The 19,417-nt window shown below is 35.1% G+C and overlaps 1 protein-coding gene and 1 non-coding gene across 2 annotated transcripts in view; one reads left to right on the forward strand and one right to left on the reverse strand.

Annotated features, from left to right (window-relative positions):
- The window catches only part of SYNE1 (spectrin repeat containing nuclear envelope protein 1), a 560,807-nt gene that overhangs the window by 481,255 nt on the left and 60,135 nt on the right, over positions 1–19,417 (forward strand). Inside the window, 6 exon segments of the mRNA XM_078155071.1 lie at positions 1,695–1,929; positions 2,795–2,989; positions 6,568–6,693; positions 11,063–11,218; positions 15,364–15,522; positions 16,357–16,523. Of these exon segments, the coding sequence (XP_078011197.1) occupies positions 1,695–1,929; positions 2,795–2,989; positions 6,568–6,693; positions 11,063–11,218; positions 15,364–15,522; positions 16,357–16,523 (1,038 nt within the window).
- Positions 7,043–7,147, reverse strand: LOC144458041 (U6 spliceosomal RNA). Its single transcript, XR_013487599.1, has one exon. It is a non-coding gene; the product is annotated as a U6 spliceosomal RNA (small nuclear RNA).

The following is a 19,417-nucleotide window of genomic DNA, read 5'->3' on the forward strand; positions in this document are numbered from 1 at the left end:
TGGACATGCTTTGGAGGAGAAATGGGAAGGAAATTAAGTTTTAAAATATTTGTTCAGATATCAAAAGATAGAAATGTATTTAACGGATTATGAACTTTAGAATAAAGAGGAAAACTGAAGACCTTGACACATATTAATACCATGCCTGATTAAAATTAGAGGAGGAATGTAGTGGTAATAAGTAACATTTATGTAGTTAAAACTTACAAAGGTCTTAAATATATTATGTCATCTGATCTTTACAACATACACGTGAAGTAGATGTTATTGTTGTCCTCATTTTACAAATGAGGAAGCTGAGTCTGAGTGATTAAATGACTTACCCAGGGCCACACAGCTAGGAAGAAGTACTATCTGATTGTCCCTTCAAACCTTACAAGAAAATTGTACCTTGAGCCTTGTAACCCAGAAAGTTATTCTACAGTTTTTTTCATCACATGTGAATGATGATATTTTGGTATACAGGCAGTAGTATTCCCTTTCTTTAAAAAATGTCCTAGAATAATTATTATTAAATATTAATTTAGAAGATACATCAGAAGTTATCAAGTATAAATGCCCTCCATAATGATCAGTGGATCACTGTAAATATAGGAGGATGTAAGAAGGTTGTTTTCCTGGGCTTAATTCTACATCCAGTGTTTTGTGTACTCTTTCTGTCTCTCTTTCTCTGTCTCTCTCCCTTCTCTCACCCTTCTCTCTCTCTCTCTCTCTCTCTCTCTCTCTCTCTCTCTCTCCTCCTCCTCTCTTCTCTCTCTCTCTCTCTCTCATCTCTCTTTCTCTCCCTTCTCTTTCTCTCTTTTCTTTTTCTCTCCCTCCCTTCCTAAAGACACTGTTATCAAGAACTTATTAATGTAGAATAAAGTTGTCTCATTAATCTAACTGGCTGTGAAAATACTTTAGAAGCAGAAATCAGAGGGAATTTGGTAAATGGGGAAAATATCCTGAATCCAAAAAAAAAATCAAGCTCAATGCCACAAAGTTCAGGATAGTTTCTGGAAAGGATAATTCTTAAATAACATATAATTAAATTTTATATAATTATAAAATAACAATGTCCAGATATTCAAGGTAGATAAAATAATGCCACAGCAGTGTTTAAAAAAGGCAAAATTAGAGCAGAAGGAAATAAAGGTAAGGATATATAAATTAGAGTTAGACATTTAAAGAAACTCATTTTACTAGTTACAATGTAATACTGTAGCCCCACAAATTGAGTGTTCTAGAAAACTTCAAAAGTTTCATTGGGAGATTAGTTAGGAAGAGTTATAAGAATTAAGGTTCTTATGCTCAAAGAAGAGAAAACTGAAGGAAAACAACGATGTCTTCGGGAGTATTGGGGGTTCTTATGCAAATATTTTTTTTCCCATTTTCACTGAGATAATATGAAATGGATGTGATATGTAGAATGGGAGATTTCAGTTAGGTATGGGAAAGAGTGGGCTGAGAATTTGGGTTGTCAGACATTGAGATAGATGACTAAAACAGATTATAGAGTGCTATTCTCTGATTTTTTTATTAATAATTTCATTCATTTGAAATGGTTTAAGAATGACCCTGCCTGATATCAAGAGATGGACTAGATGCCCACTCAAGATCTCTTTTAGATTCATCCAGACTGCAAATTTTATCTTATTAGGGAAGTATATATGTATTGGCCGTGGTCTTTCACAGTATGGCTACTCTATCAACAGGGATGAATTCAACCTGAAGCTGACACTTCTTAGTAACCAGTGGCAGGGAGTCATTCGCAGGGCTCAGCAGAGAAGAGGGATCATTGATAGTCAGATTCGACAGTGGCAACGCTACCGGGAGATGTCAGAGAAGCTTCGTAAATGGTTGGTTGAAGTGTCCTATCAACCTGTGAGTGGACTGGGAAGTGTCCCTATGTCATTACAGCAAGCTAGGACACTGTTTGATGAAGTACAGGTAGGTGCAAAATGTTTTCTTCCTCTTTTACCCTTCTTAGTCTCCCTCTCCCTTCACCTTACTTTTCCATTATTTATTGCAGAGTGACTTTGGAATTAGGAAAGTTACAGTGCTCCATTGTCCAATATAGTAATGAAAACATAGAACATTTCTTAAATTTCTGCCAGTACTCAAGTTGTCCGGCTCTTTAGGCCTTCTCACATTCCCTCTACGATATCATCATTTGTATATGTCTAATGAGTCCTATCTGATTGTAAGACACTTGGGTGACAAAAATTATCTGCTTTCCAAATAATGGCTGAAATGAATTGAAATGGTTCCTTGATTGTGCAAAGCCTAGACTAATAATGATAATGATCAGATAAGATAGCAGCCTTTCCTATGGACTACTTTCAAGTGCCAAGGGATTCTGCTCAATTTAGAATGACATTACCGGATTATAAACACAAGGAAAGCTCGTGGTGACTATGTTTTCCATTTAAAATTGAAATATTTCATTTAAATATTACAGAAAAGGTAAAAGTGGTCATTGCTTTTGACATCTCTCAGCTTTCTTCCTATCCTGACTCTTGCTTTCACCTGATTAGGAAGGCACTTCCATTCACCATCAACAGCAAAAATATATTAAATACCTATTATACATAATGTCCTATATGAGATGCTGGGGAAAATACCAAGATAAATATGACATGGTACTTATACTTAAGGGTCTTATATAAGTAGCTTCATGCATGTTGGTCAGATTTCCATTCCACTAAAATCCAAAGTCCTACACAAAAGAAATAAGAATCTTCTTTCTTATGGTGAATTTAGAGCTCCTTTAAAGGAGAAAAAAAGTGAGACATTGAGAATCTTTTCTTTTCAGGTCAAAGAAAAAGTTCTCCTTAGGCAACAAGGGAGCTACATTGTGACTGTGGAGGCTGGGAAGCAGTTGCTGCTTTCTGCTGATAGTGGGGCAGAGGCAGCCCTACAGGCTGAACTCATGGAAATCCAGGAGAGATGGAAATCGGCTAGCATCTGCCTTGAAGAACAGAAGAAAAAACTTGACTTTCTGTTGAAAGTAAGTTCAGTTGCTCATCTAGAGAGGAGGAAAGAGCTTGACTTCTTAGTTTTTAAAGAGCCTTTGTAAATGTGTCAGTTTCCCCATTACTATTTGAATAAGATAACTGGAGAGAAAGCATAGCACTAGCGGACAGAGACCTAGTCTTGGAAACAGAAAAATGGGTTTCAAGTTTTGCCTCTGACTCCATACTGGCTGTGTGACCCTGAGCGACCACTTACACTCTTAGTAGCCCAGGCAGCTCTCTAAGATTCATTTTAAAGCGGGTACTGATGAACAATGGAAGTAGTTTCCTTAGTAGGAATTCTCTTTGCCAGTAAAATCACAGGTCAAATGCAAAATCTTCTCTGAAAAAAGAAAATCTGAAGCCAATTACATAGTGCCTCATAATATTTCCAGCATCTAGTCCCCATCTACTCTGTGTGTGTTTTATATGCACTTAGCATAGTGCCTGGCATGTAATAGGCACTTAATAAATGTTTCTTGATTGATTCATATGCATATAGATAGATGGTTATAGGTTATAAATAGATATTGTCTTCCCCTTTAGAATGTAAACTCTTTGAGGACAGGCATTATTTTTGTCTTTTTCTATGGAACTTGGTAAGCACTTAACAATTGCTTCTTGACAGATTGATTTAGGGCTTTAACATTGGCTATTCCCTATATCTGAAATCCTCTTCTTCCTCACCTCTACCTACTGGCTTCCCTGGCTTTCTCTGGAGTTCTGCTCAAATTCCACCTTCTTTGGGAGGACATCCCAGATTGCCTCTTCTTTTCAGTCTCTTCCCTTTGAGATCATCTTCACCTTCCACTTGTAGAGTGTGTGTGTATGTGTGTGTGTGTGTGTGTGTGTGTGTATGTGTGTATGATCTTGTGTGTGTGGATAGATAGATAATTTGCATGTTATCTCCTCCTTAGAATGTGAGCTTACTGAGGACCAGTTCAGTGTTAAGTCAAGGCAGCAAACATTTTATTAAGCACTTACTCTGTGCTAAGTACTAGGAATACAAAGAAAGACCCTTCCCACCCCCAAAAAAAGTTTCTTCTCTCAAGGAGCTCACTGTATAATAGGGAAGACAACATGCAAATAGATATGTAAAAATAAGATATACATATCTATAAACGCACATATATACACACATATTTGTGTGTGAGGGTATATGTATATGTATATGTGTGTGTGTGTGTATGAATGAATGAACGATAAATTTGAGATAATCTCCACCAGAAGGCACTAGAATTAAACAGGAATGGGAAAGGCTTCCTGCAGAAGGTGGAATTTTATGTGAGATCTGAAGGAAGTGAGGGAAGTCAGGAAGTATTAGGAGCAAGAGCATTCCAGGCAAGAGTACCAGCCAGTAAAAAAATTCATGACTTTGGCCAATGGAGTGTCCCTGGCAAGGAACGGCTAGTGTCGCTGTATTGATAGGTTAAATGCACAGAAGTAAGGTATAAGAAAACTGAAAAACAGAAATGAGCCAGTTTATGAAGGGCTTTAAAAGCCAAACAGAGGAATTTATATATAATGCTATAGTTAATAGGAAGCTACCGGAGTTTATTGAATAGTGGGGTGGCATGGTCAGACTTGTGCTTTAGGAAGATCAGTTTGACATCTGATCGACTGAAGTAAGGAGAGATTTAAAACAAGGAGATTAACCAATGCACTTGAGTGGTAAGAGCCTACACTGGGGTGGTGGCAAGGGCAGAGGGGAGAACAGGGCATAATATGCAGATTCCACTAAGGTAACTGTTTTTACTTTTCTTTGTAATCTCAAGTGTTTAGCACAGTGCCTGGTACATACTAAGTATTTAATAAATGTTTATTGACTGGCTGGCATGTCACCTACATTATGCATTAGTGAAATCTACTTTCCTAGAATAGAGCAATAAGGAAAGAAAGCTATGGATAGAAAAGACATGGATTTATCACTCTTCAAATGCTCATTCACTAATCAAAATGATTTAATTTTTTTTGCTTCTTATGCTTCTGAAATAAATCAGATAACAGATATTATAAAAAGGGCACTCCAATTTTATTTTTATTTGATTTTATATGATATTTTATGTGAGGTTATTTATAGATTATATTATATTACATATTATTACATTATATGTTATTTTATATGATATTAAGTAAAATTTTGTGGATGTATATTATTTACTATATTAATATTTAGAAAAATAAACTTTTAGATCAGTAAAATGTTGAGCACATGTATGTAGATATGTATGTATAGGTAAGAGATACATATATGTGATTATAGGATTATACTTATCAGTTATCCAGTGCTTAAATGGGAATTTTCTCTTTTTTCAAACATTAATTATTATTACATTTTCTAGAGCAGTTTTTACTTTGGCATACTACTTAGTTTGTGATCAGATGATTACGAAGAGCTTTAGAACCTATTAATAAGCCAAAATATTTTGATGACATTACCTACCCCATTTGTTCTCCTTGTACTCTTCTACTATTTGTTGATTTATATGACATATCAACTAGCTGGAGGACTGCAGCCCATGGAAAGAATTCATTTGTAAATTGTATGGTGGAAAGCTTTTAGTTGCAAATTCATACTACAAATGATCTTTGGAAAATGGAATCCCTATTCAACTCTTCTGAGAATATATTTAATTTTGTATTAGTCTTTCATTATTTATTATTATTGTTGTTGTTGCTATTAGGCTAAGGTGACATTTGTGAAGCCAAATTTTAATGTTGTCTTCTATACCACAGACATAAAAACATATTTTTAGCTTGTTGGTTGTTAATGTTTCCAAGCAAATGCAAATAAAATTAGTTCAGTGAGTATGCAGTGCAGAAAATACACTCATTATAATTCAGTTCACTGTAGATTAGAAAACTGAACCACGTGTTCACCTTTCTAAGTCTCTATTCTGATTAAGTGGAATAAGAAGCTAATACAGTGCTTTAATACTAGGTAAAACTTATTTACTGTTAGCAGATTTCAGCTTACATATGGTAGGTTAATTTGAGAATTTTGTAAAAAATATATATGTAATATATACACACACATATAAATTCATGATCAGATAAAGGATTATTATTGTTGTCATTTCCCACCACCTTTGAGCATGTTGCATTGATTTGTTATTTATTACCTGGAATCAGTCTTAAAGATATTTAGACAGGAGAGATTTCCTGTAAAGTAGGAAGAAGCAAGGGTATCCCAGGAATGTGAGGTAAGTACAGGATTTTGAAGGAGTGGAAGAGAATTTTGGATGCAGTGCAAAGTTCTTTAGGATGCCCCTACTGAGCCCATACAGGAAGAGAAATGGACAATGCTACTGGTAAAGAAAATGGTGTTATCAGGTTCAGCAGTTGAGCACAGAACTGTTTCTGTATTCCACTGCATATTGTTCTGATGACATAGATCCTTCACAGCACTCTCTCTGCAATCTTAATATTTCATTTTAAGTACAGGGCAAACCTTAGAGAGAATTTCTTTTGCAAAATAATTTTTGAAAGATTTATTAGACAATTTTGTTTTAATTCTTCTTAATTCCAAGTTCCCAGTGGGAGACTCATGCAGTTTCTTCTTCCTTCTGTTTAGGACTGGGAAAAATGTGAAAAAGGAATAGCTGATTCCCTGGAGAAATTGAAAGCTTTCAAAAAAAAGCTTACCCAACCATTGCCAGATCACCATGATGAGCTGCATGCAGAGCAAATGCGTTGCAAGGTAACCTTTGACCTTTCACCTCTAGAGTAATAAAAATATTGAAAGCATAATCAATATCTCATATTTATGGATTGTTTTAGAGTTTATAAAGTGCTTCCCTCAGGAGACCATAAGGTAGGTGGTGCAAGCATTACTCTTTTCATTTACAGATAAGGAAACTGAGACCCAGAGAATTTAAATAACATGCCTAGCTTCCCACAACTAGTAAGTACCAGAGCCTGAATTCCAGCCCATTTCTCTTAATTCCCATTCAAGGATTCTTTTCATTACTTGCTTCTTCTTTGTAAATTTTTTCCAGACAAAGTTGTACCTTCTCTGCCACTTCCCCACTCCTACTCCAACATTGAGAAAAAATACAGAACACTTCTCAAAATTGCACATCAGCCTTGCTTAGGGGCCATCCTAATTTTCTTGTATCATTCCAGCTGTAATAATGGTGTTGCGAAGTGAGCACCTCGCTTCTAATAATAAAAATAAATCCTTACATCTATTTACAGGTATAAACAAGTTACTGTTACATTACATAAAGGTAGATTATTTTAGGGAGAATTATATATATCTGATTTATGGCAAGTGATGGAATTATGCCCCTACCTGTACAATACAAAAATGAATCCTAAGCATTCATACAGATGTATACTTAAACTTAGCATGTGAGCATAGAAGGAGTATTATGAACATAACTAAGGAAATGTATCTTCTAGTCTGCCTTAATTATTAACACACCAAGGGATTGCCAAACCAAGAAATTCTACAGACAGTTGCCTTCTAAGGAACACACCCTGTCTCCTGGTTCCTATTAGCTGGCTTGTGGAAACAGTAGCTGACCTCATATATACATTACATATATTAAGAGCTTTTGAAGGGAGATAGCATTTTCAAATTTCCAAAGCTAAAACTATTAACAGATTACAATCAGCACCTTAAATTGTACTTGGAAACAAATCAGTAACTAATACAGACTACTCCCTAAATAATGTGCTACTGAAATTAACATCATTGAGAAGCCATAATTTAGTAATAGATATACATCTTAATAGGAAGGAAGAAAACACTCATTTATTAAGTGCCTAATGTATTCCAGGTACTTTACATGTATCATCTCATTTGGTCCTTAAAGCAATCCTGTGAGGTCTAGGTATATTATTATCCCCATTTTATAGTTTAGCAAACTGAGGCAGACACAAGTTAAATGGCTTGACCAAGATCACACAGTTAGTAAATGTATGAGGCTGGATTTGAACTCTGGGCTTTTAGTCTCCAGGTCCAACATTCTATACTCTATGCAAATTCAGTGCCTATAGTAGAAATGTAATAACTTGGAGTTCCTTTCAATATAACTTCATTATTTGGCAGTTGAGTAAACTGACAACCAAGGTAGGGAAGTGGCTTGTTCAGGGACACGCAACTAGTCAGTGGTAGAGACAGAATTAGAAAACTTTTTCAAAATAAACTGATAAATCAAAATTTAAAAAAAAGAAAACTTTTCTTTTTTAGGGAAAAAACGATGACTATGAAAGTTGTTCATATGAGTCAGCTCTAACCAGCCTTAACATATTGCCTGACATATAGGAGGTATTCAGTAAATGTTTGTGAAATCAAATTGAATTCAATTTCCCAGCCTCCTTTCTCTTAGCCCCAGACAGCAAGAGATAGACACAAGATATATATGGATGAGTTTCATAGTCTTTTAAAGTTGCAAACCTTATTATTCAGGCAATAAGGTGGCCCAGCAAAGTAAAGTACTAGCCCTGGCGTCAGGAAGACCCACATTCAAATGTGGCTTCATATGCTTCCCAGTGTGTGACCCTGGGCAATTCACTAACCTCTTAGCTTCAGTTTGTTCATCTTTAAAACAGAGATAACAATGGCACCTACCTCTGGAGATGTTTTAAGGATCAAATGAGACAACCTATAAAGATAATTGCAAACCTTAAACATCTGTATAAATATCATTGTTGTTCTTGGGCAGAGATTGAAATTTAAAACATAAGATAGTAGTTTGGATAGATATCTGGTTTTGAAGCCATATATATACACATATATATTTGTTTGTTTGTTTGTTTATTATGTATGTATGTATGTATGTATGTATGTATGTATGGCTTCAAAACTATATATTATTATATATATACATATATTAAATATTTTAATGAAAAACAAAAGATGTAAGCTGTTTCATAAATATAAATTTAAGCTCTTAATATACATAGAAACATTTTTTAAATCTTATATAAATAGTTGTAAGATATTATAATTCAAAAATATGAGGAGGGAATTGGAATTCTGACATACTTCTACAATATAGAACAATAAACTTTTGTAAACATTTTAGGAAAGCTGAATAGAAGCATGTTCACCACAGTCTATAAGCTATGTGTTAGTCCTACTTCCTCCTATAATTACTTAGAAAAATTTAATAAAACTATTCTATCTAGTGAAAATAACATTCAATTAATCTATGAAGTTGCTTTGGATATGAAAGTAATGCTCCAGAGGTGAAAGAAAGATTTTTTAGCAGTATCACAAGAGATGATGGTTAACAGACTTAATCATTTTTCACCATCTTCCTGCCAAGTTGGCATACCTAAACTCTAGTCCTTTACTTCCTTCAGAAAGTATAAAGTTCATCTTTACCATTTAAAACAGCTGAAAAACTTTTCATATTAGATATTAATCCTTAGTATAAGAAAGTTCAAGGCTACTTAAAGAAATTATATAATCTCCTTTAAATGTATAACTGATAACCATCTATGGAATTCTGCTGACTTAAAAAAGAAGGACCTCAAGAGTGATGGGGAAAAAAAATCAGGATATTGTAGCATACTCCATTTTGGAAATTCGACGATTCTCCAGGCTTTGAACTAAAGGCAAAGGAGAGATGTCTTTGATTAGTTTTATTTTCAAGATGAAATCAGCTCTCTGTAAAGTTATTAATGATAATATTGTCACTTGGAGAATTTGGTGTCTGAGCTGACTATTGTTGCTTTGGGACATGATTCGCCATCAGAGAACTAACGTCAGTGTTGGAAACAAAAGTGATGATCTTATTATTTGGATCCAGATTAAAGAAACTTTTTTCCTGTTCTCTGCACTCCCCTCTAATACTCTGCCACCCTTAACAACAAACTGAAGGACTGATATTGGCCAAAGTGTAACATATCCACATTATCTAGAATTTTAGTCTCACATAGAGTTGCCTGGATTTTATGCTTTCTTTTAAGTATCCTGGACTCTTTGTAAAGAGCCAAAAACCTATGTAAAAACCTATATAAAGTACATTGCTTATTTGATCTATTAGTTGGAATCCTAACATCAGAAGACTGTTAGAGAATAAAAACTATGCGAATTGCGAAAAGGGGAACCTGCCAAAACATTGTAAGGGCAAAGTTGAGGCACTAGAATGTCGTTATTGGGACAGTGTCAATACCCACATTAGAATACAGATGACATTAGCTTCATCAGTAGCTTGAATAATTAGATTTGCAACAATATTAAGTTATCTTTCATGAATAATAACAGCAAGATATAATTTTCTGCATATTTTACATGTATAGTAATAATAGCTACCAGCACTTACAGAGCATTTCAAGGTTTGCAAAGTACTTTATATACATTATCTTATTTGATCTTCACAGTAACCCAATAAGGTAAGTGCTCTTATTATCCCATTGTACAGATGAGGAAGTTGAGAAAAGCAGAGGTTAAGTGACTTGCTCAGGGAAACAGCTAGTAAGTGGCCAAGGCAGGATTTGAACTCATGGCTTCCTGATCTGGTTTATCACTCTGTCCACTGCAACTAATAGATGCCTATAAGTACATGTTTTATGTCTTCATAGTGTGAAAAGGAGACTGTTTCATAAGATAGATATTTCAAATATGTGAGAGATTAAAGATAGAAAGGTAAATCTAGGAGTCAGTCTTTGTAAAGGCATCAGGATTATTCCAAAGTAGAAGAGAAAGAGTTTAAATGGAGAGCTAGAACTAAATGGGACCATGTGAAGAGAGAGAAGGGATGAATGGAAGGAACTGTCATCACAAGAATTCAGAGCAGAAACTTTGCATTTTCCCAGTAAAATTTGCTGAACTGCCAAATAACCAGGTAGTAATTTAATAATGAGGTTGACAAAAATTAGGTGTTGTGGTTTCAAATATCATGGAAATAAAGGAAGTTTGAGTAGTGAGGTGCCCAAGGTAGAAGAAAGAAACCCATATTTAAAGAGCTATATATCAGAAATATACTCTCATAATGTGGAAATATAATGATGTGATCAAAGTAATAATACCATTTATATGACTTGATAGTTTTATGAGGACTTTCATGTTGAGGAGAAAACATAAACATTCAAACTGATTTCTTTTCATGCAGGAGTTAGAAAATGCTGTTGGAGGCTGGACAGATGACTTGGCACATCTGGTACTCCTAAAGGATACTCTCTCAGCATACATCAATGCTGATGACATCTCTATCCTCAATGAACGCATAGAGTTGCTACAAAGGCAATGGGAAGAACTCTGTCACCAGGTAAGGCACTTTTTTTTATTTAAGTCTTCTATCTTTATATGCTAATTATTTAACTCTCCATCCCTCCCCCAGCCCTGGACATGTTGAACCTTTGCTTGTGACAAAAAAAAAAAAGCAATTGCGCCATACTATTAATTACCTTGTTTGTATCTAGTAGTGTTCACAGTATTCTATCCTACTAGAGCCCCATCTCTCTTCTTTGAGGGAAGGTATATGATTCATTATTTAGTGTATTGAACTTCTGTTAGCTTTTCAGGAACATAAGAGTTCAACTTCATTTTAGTGATTATTTACTTTGCATAGTTTTAGTCATTTTGAGGATTTACTCTGTGTTGGTTAATAAAAAAAAAGTTTCCATGTTTCTATGAATTCCTCAGATTCATCATATCTTACTACCCAGTAACATACATTAATGTTTATTTATGGTGCTTTAAGTTTGCAAAGGACTTATGTTGTCCCATTTAATCCCCACGATATCATAGACTTCTTTTTCCTCTTTATTTCTTCTGAGTTTAGTGAAATAACCCCAAATGTTATAGTCACAAGAAATGCTTAGTAAATGTTTGTTATTATGGTAGTTCTTGATGATGATGATGATGATGATGATAAGACTCTCTGACCTAAAGGCAGTTATTAAACTTCTATATACTTGTGATCCTTCCTTCTGAAAAAGAAGAATAATATTCCTGATCAATTCTAGGATTAATAGAGCCGTTCTTATAAATATAAATAAATATGTCTCCTAAGAGTAAAGGTGTTATGTAAAATAGATGTGGGAGTGTTACTGTTAACTGTTAGGTGGACAGAGAATATATGTTAAAGCTATTTTTCATATATAGACACCTAGGCACCAATCTGTTTGGAAACAAATTTAGAATTCTCCGGCTGAGATGGGTGACCAGGTGATATGCTCTAGAAAAGAATCTGGTCGATTAGCTACTAGAGTTATTGCCTGCTGGGAACAGACTAGGATTTATTAGGGAAGAGATGGTCTGGAATAAATAGTTCTGTTTTTCATTGTGTGTATAAATATATAAAATCTTTACAAATCATGGAGTCTTATGGATAAAGTTAAAAATCAACCTTTGTCTCCTTATCTTTTCACCAACTCTAAGCTCGACAGAATGGTTCTTTTAGGTAGTTCTTTTCTTAGCTACTATTTCAGTTTTTAACTGAGCAAGAGTAATATGCTTTTCTTACAAGTTTTTGAGTTAGACATTTCCGGTGAATAGACATCAAGGTTAAAACCACAAAAGGAAATGAGCTTGTATCCGTGTTTCACTTTAAAAATCAAATGTAAATAGTTAGAAAATGGCATTATACCTCTGTTGAAGAGCAGTTGCTGTTTTTGTACTCCACCTAACTTATTGATGGAAATTCAGAAGTAACTGGAACTGCAGGTGATAATGAGGAAGTAAGCTGCTGTAAGTAGATATTGTTCCTGTATAAATGTATAAAATTACTATTTTTCAGTCTGAAAAGGCAGTTTGTTATGCTGTATACAACTGTGGCTTATTGGTTCATATTCCTATGTATAGCTTGATGGATTTTGTTTTCTTTTGTTTTGTTTTTGTGTAGGTCACAGGGAAGAATGGAAAGGTCATTACTGTATTGGCTTAAGAATTTTTTTTTCCTCAAATGTTTGTTACTTAACTCATATTTAAAGTAGAGAAAGATATGTTTCCTGTGTCAGTATTGTTCAGACAGTAGGCTGCAACCTATTCTTATCAACTATTGGTACTATAACCTTTTTTAAATACTAAATTAAATATAAAGACAAATGTAAAGTCATCATGTACTATAACCTTTTTTAAATACTAAATTAAATATAAAGGCAAATGTAAAGTCATCATGCATTCAACAGAAATGCAATTCTTTTGGATGGTAGGTGGCCTCCAAAGAATGGTATAATAATGTTCAATTGTTGCACTTCTTAAATAGACTCTTTAAATTGGAAAAGAGTATATCATTGATGTTATTTTAAAGCACTTATAATTTCATCAGTGTGATTGCTTTCTCTCTGCCCATGAGCATAGCAGCACAGAGAGCAGTGGTTCTGAACCGTTTTGGGGGCCTGGATCCCTTTTTCAGTCTGGTGAAGCTTGTCAGCTTATATTTGAAGGAAACCAATTATATTCCATACAGTTATAAAAAAAATTTAAACCAAGTTCATTACAATCTCCTGCCTTAGAGGCTTCATGGAACAGTGGGAAAATCAGTAGCACTAGAGTCAGTGACACTGGGTTCAAGTGCCAGTTCTTACATTTGCTAGTTGTGTGGCCTTGAGCAGCACTAGGCCAAGCCCAGAACCTTGGAGTGCTTTGCTAAAGATTTTCAATGTGAATCAATTCTTGAAGAAAGTAGGGGAATAGCAGGAGTGTGGGGAGGCAGGGTATTTGAAGTATATTCAAAGGATGGAATAAGCAAAATCATAGAGGGGAGAAATAGAATGAGACTGACAGCAATAGCTAGAATTTATATAGTATTTTAAGGTTTACAAAGAGCCTTCCAAATATCTAATTTGATCCCCATAACAACTTGGAGAGGTAGTTGCTATTATTATCTCCATTTTACAGTTGTAGAAACTGAAGCAGACAAAAGGTTAAGGGAATTTGCCCAGAAACACACAAGAAGTGTCTCAATCTGAATTTGAACTCCTGTTTTCCTTATTACAGATCCAGTGCTCTATCTACTGTGCCACCTAGTTGCCTAGTAGAGTTTAGCATAAACATAGAGTACGTGAGTAGGAGATAAGGTTGCAAAGGTACATTGGAAGCAGATTTTGGAAGACCTTGTATGTCAGGATCAAGTATTTAACTTTGTTAGTTTGACAGTAGGGAAACACTGAAGATTTTTTTAGTAGAACAATGACTTAATCATTGTGGTGCATTGAGAAGATGACAGCTAGTAAAATAAAGTATGATTGCAACATGAATAGTCTAGGGTAAGACTACCAGTTAAGATGTTATTACCATAGTCTATAGGAGGTATTGGAGTCCTAAGAGTGGAAGTTATGTCATTAGCTCAGACAAAGTTGGGGAATTTTTATTTTTAATCAGGGTCTTTTAGTGGACATTTAAATTACCGTGAAGGAAGCCAGCTATTGTATTCATGCCTTGATTTAGACAAGCTCTGCCTAACAAAGTATGGTGCCTATTACTTTCTCCTAAATAGGAGCCTCGTGGATATTCTTATCCTTTGGTATCCTTGGGATATTCATAATAAAAAGGAAGGAGAATAGGATTTGGAGTCAGAAGATTTGGATTCAAATTTCGCACCTTCCATTTCCCTCTGTGTCATCTTGAGCAAGTTCCTTAACCTCATATGTAAAATAAGGGGATGGTACCAGTCAACCTCTAAGAACCATTATAGCCTTAAACCTGTGGTACTGGGATTGTGGAAAGAAGGGGACCAAATAGTCACTGACTTTTTGAGTTGGAAAACACCTTAAAGATCATCTATTCCTGTCCCCTCGTTTTATTGTTGAAGCCTAGAGAGAAACAAAATGATTTAACCAAGATTACACAAGAAGTCGGTGGTACAGCCACTACTATAGTTGCATAGTGTTGGTATAGCCAATACTGTATTGTTGTTTTGGGGGTTTTCTTGGTATTTTTTAGTTGTGTCTCACTCTTTGTGACCACGTTTGGGGTTTTCTTGGCAAAGATATTGCAGTGGTTTGCCATTTCCTTCTCCAGCTCATTTAACAGATGAGGAAACTAAGGCAAATAGGGTTAAGTGACTTGGCCAGGGTCACATAGCTAGTAAATGTTTGAGGCCAGATTTGAGGAGTCTTCCTGACTCCAGGCCCCACTCTATCCACCTCAGCACCTAGCTGCTCTGGCCAATATTAGAACCCATGCCTTAACTCAGTATAGAACTCTTTCAAAGTTCTAACAGTAGTACACTTTATCCCATGTTGAAAAGCACATTAGATTCTGTATTCTATGAATCCATCATAATTTCAATTTTTACTAAACAATTCTCTCTCTCTCTCTCTCTCTCTCTCTCTCTCTCTCTCTCTCTCTCTCTCTCTCTCTCTCTCTGTCCTTCTCTGTCTGTCTGTTCTCTCTCTCCCTCTCTCTCCCCCCCCTTTTCCTCCTTCATTTTCTTCTTCTTTGTTCTCCCTATTTCAACACTGGCAGGTATCTTTACGTCAGCAGCAGGTAAATGAGAGATTGAATGAATGGGCTATCTTCAGTGAGAAGAACAAAGAGCTTTGTGAATGGTTAACTCAAATGGAAAGCAAAGTTTCTCAAAATGGTGACATCCTCATTGAAGAAATGATAGAGAAGCTTAAGAAGGTATGGAATGTTCAGCTTTTGATGTCTTAGGGTTTCATATTACTTATACATGTCTTTCTAAGGAACTACATGGATTCTTAGTCTACATACAATTTTCAGCAAAAAAAACTCTTTATTTAACATTAGAGTCATTCTCGATCCTTGTTGGAATCTCTTTTCCCCAGGGTTCAATTTTATAGCATAGCCATGTTGTTTGCCCTCCCCAACAACCACAGACAGATGGCCATCCAAACACCCCCTGTCATCTTAATTATTTATTGTCCATTTATTTCTACATAATCTCCATAGAGTCTTTATTGAATACACTGGAGACTTTCCTCTGTTTTAGGATACAAGTGTCATAACGTGGGCTAGCCTTGTGTTATCTCTCATTCTCATTTAATAAACAGTTGACAAAAATGCTTGGCAAATGCATATGTAAGCATCATTTACACTTTTGCACAATGATTCCCCTAATGTACAGTGGTGAACCAGTGTCTAGTATCATAAAGAGCAATAAGACATTGTGGTCTCTTTTATTGGGAGTCTTCTTATAATAATTATCACAAATTAACCCATTATATTAAATGACGTGTTAAACATATCCCAATGAATAAAAACATAAAACGAAACAGCTTTTTAGGCATTCTATAACCCCCACCAATAGAGCTATATAATTATATTTACAAATAAAGTAACTGTTTTACTGATAAGAATTTATAATCCTGTGGAAATTCTGGTAAATAAAATTATTCTGAAGTCAATACTATAAAATTGAATTTTTTTCTAGTAGTTCATAGGTGAATGCATTAAAAATAAGCCTCCTGATCTTCATGACTGTTATTTATTACTCAGGATTATCAGGAGGAAATTGCAGTTGCTGAAGAGAACAAAATCCAACTACAGCAAATGGGAGAACGACTTGCAAAAGCTAGCCATGAAAGCAAAGCATCAGACATAGAGTATAAGCTAGGAAAGGTCAATGACAGGTGGCAACATCTCTTGGATCTGATCGCAGCCAGGTAAAAAAGGACCCTCTTATTGCCTTCACTAGAGTTTGTGTGCACTGAATCAGAAAGAAAACATTTTCTCTGAATACAACACATAGATTCCTTTCTTTACTTCCTTATTCCATGCTTTTAGCTAAAGTTTCTCTCAAAAATTAATTAGCTTAACTCAATAACCCTGGTGATAATGACATTTAAAAAGGAAGTTGTTGATTAGCCTTCCCAGAATGCATGTCTAAGAGTGATTTCCTTGTTTATTTCTGGGTCAGAAGACACACCTAAAAATCTCTTTAAGAATATAGGGGCTATGGACAATAGAAAAGAATTTTTTTATCTAGTCTTTGCAAAGAAAGTTAATCAAATTCATAAACTAGCATTGCGTTGTCTCATTAACAGTTGTCCTTTTATGTTAAACATTCTGTTAGTTACATACTTCTGCATAATGGCTCAGAGAAAGATAAGGTATAATTATTGGGGTAAAAGAAGTATTAATATTAATTTTAATAGCTCACATTTACAAGACACTTTAATGTTGACAGAACATTGCCCTGTGAAGTTGGTTATGCAAGCATATTTATACCCATTTTACAGATAAATCCATTAATAAGTATTTGTTAAGCACCTACAATATGCCAGGAATTGTATAAGGTGCTGGGAATACAAACACAAAGAATGAAGCAGTCCTTATTCATGAAGAGTTTATGTTCTAATGGGGAAGATAACAAGTACATGTATAAATATATACAGCATAAATACAGAGTGGGGACTAAGCTTCAAGGAGCTAGAGTGATTTGCTGCAAGAAGTGTCAGAGCTAAGACTGTAATCCAGGGGTAGAGAACCTGCAGCTTCAAGGGCACATGTGGCCTTCTGGGTCCTGGATTGCGGCCTTTTGACTAAGTCCACAGAAGAAATTCTTTTGTTAAGGGGATTTGTTCTGTGAAGTTTGGATTCAGTCAAAAGGCCACATTCAAAGACTTAAAAGGCCACATGTGTCCTGGAAGTTGTAAATTCCCCATCCTTCCTGGGTCTAACCCATATCTTCTGACTTTGAGTCCAGTGTTCTTTTCCTTAAAAGCGATGAGCCCACCCTTCATTCTTCTCCCCCTCAAAAAAGAAGGGAAAAAAAAGAAAATTCAAGAAAGCTCCTTCTGGAGGCATGTGGCATCTGAGATAATTTTAGGGAGATAAACGAGCAATTACGATAATAATTGCAATAATGCTAATGATAAGGGATTGTCTGAAGGCAACTATTAGGCAGATATTGGAGAGAGTTGATTATCATTAAATTCACAAGGGAGGAAGGGATTTGAATGGTAATAATTCCTTTCTCTAATTCCCATTGGCATCAGAACTGTCTCAACCCTATTTCTGAGCAGAGCTCCATTATTCATTAATGTTATGCTACAACCCCTGTTCAAGTGAAGACCTGCTCACAGAGCATGCAAAGCATTTCGTAGCTTATTAGAAGGTCATTGAATTCAATGACATTCAAGATGTCCTATTTATAGAGGAGTTGCACAACACTTTCATTTATAAAAGGATGCCCAATTTTGGAGGTAGGTGAGATGATTAGGATTTTCTTGGTTTCACTGAATAGGAAGGCAAAAAGGAAGTTAATGCATGTCATCACTTAAGGGTTTTGGTTTGTTATAACAACCTTATACATCAAGATTGTCTTAAGAGCTCCTTGAAAAAAAGGTAGCCAACAATTTGGTTTCATTACAGTGAATGTTATTTCTTTTATTATGTTTACTTTGGGGTTCTTCTCCTTACTTTGGGTATATGTAATCCCAATTAAGATTTAAAAATCTACTACTATTTTAGCTTTATTTCATTTGTATCCACATGAAAACAAACTTCTTTCAGAAGGATAAATTCAGAATGCATTCTACAGAATACTCCCTCCCATTGGAGGAGCTGAAATATATGCACAATTGTTGTGAAATATTGGGTTTTTTCTAGATCTAGATAAGAAAGATTAGATTAAATAGTATTTTAGAATAACCCACTGAAGCCAGTCAAAATTCTTTGATGCCATTGGCTGAGACATTTTGAGAAAGAAGATACATTGTAGAAAAGCTTAAGCATTTAGATGAGCAATTTAAAATATTCTATAGGTATTAACATCAAGCCAAAATTAGATTTACTGTTTTCACTTCAAAAGAATTTTTATGTATAATACAGACTTCCCTGAGCATTTGATTTAGAAATCTCAAATATTTCCCTAGCCTTTAAAAATAAAATATAAATTGCCTAACATGAATAGGTTTATAAAGCATCCACCATATACTCTAAAATTTGCTATGATATCTTTTGTATGTTCCCTACTTAAACAAAATAATAAAACCCACCACTTACTTTAAGAGACAGAAGAATGAGCCCTAGAATCAGAAAACTTGGATTTGAGTTATGACTATAACATTTATTTGCTATGTGATCTTATGCAATCACCTTCTCTCTGCAAGTCAGTTTCCTTATGTAAAATGAGGATGAGGAGGGGAGAATGGCTTAGCAAATAAAGAACCAGTCTAGGATCAGGAAAACCTGAGTTCAAGTTCCCCTCTCTGATTCATAATGCCCATGGGACTCTGGGTAACTCACTTAATCTCCCAGTGTCCCTAGAAGTTCTGTAAGACTTAACAAGAGTTGATCAGCATTGGTAAAGGCATTTGCTTCACAGGGAGTTTTCTATGCTAATGAAATTATTGGTCAACTCGCCCCACCTCTATGGAATTAATAGTATATGTACTACCTACTACTAATACCTACCTCTGTGTGTGGGTGGGTGGGTGTGTAATATATAGAAAGTTATTTGGAATCTGTAATGTGTTTTTTTTAAATGTGAGCTTTTTTGTGGACTTGGGGGCCAGAGGGTTATTTTGTTATGGGATTATTTTTGGCTTAGAAG

The sequence above is a fragment of the Phascolarctos cinereus genome, unplaced genomic scaffold (genome assembly GCF_003287225.1).
Source record: "Phascolarctos cinereus isolate Bilbo 61053 unplaced genomic scaffold, phaCin_HiC Scaffold_5;HRSCAF=322, whole genome shotgun sequence".
In the NCBI taxonomy this organism is placed as follows: Eukaryota; Metazoa; Chordata; class Mammalia; order Diprotodontia; family Phascolarctidae; genus Phascolarctos; species Phascolarctos cinereus.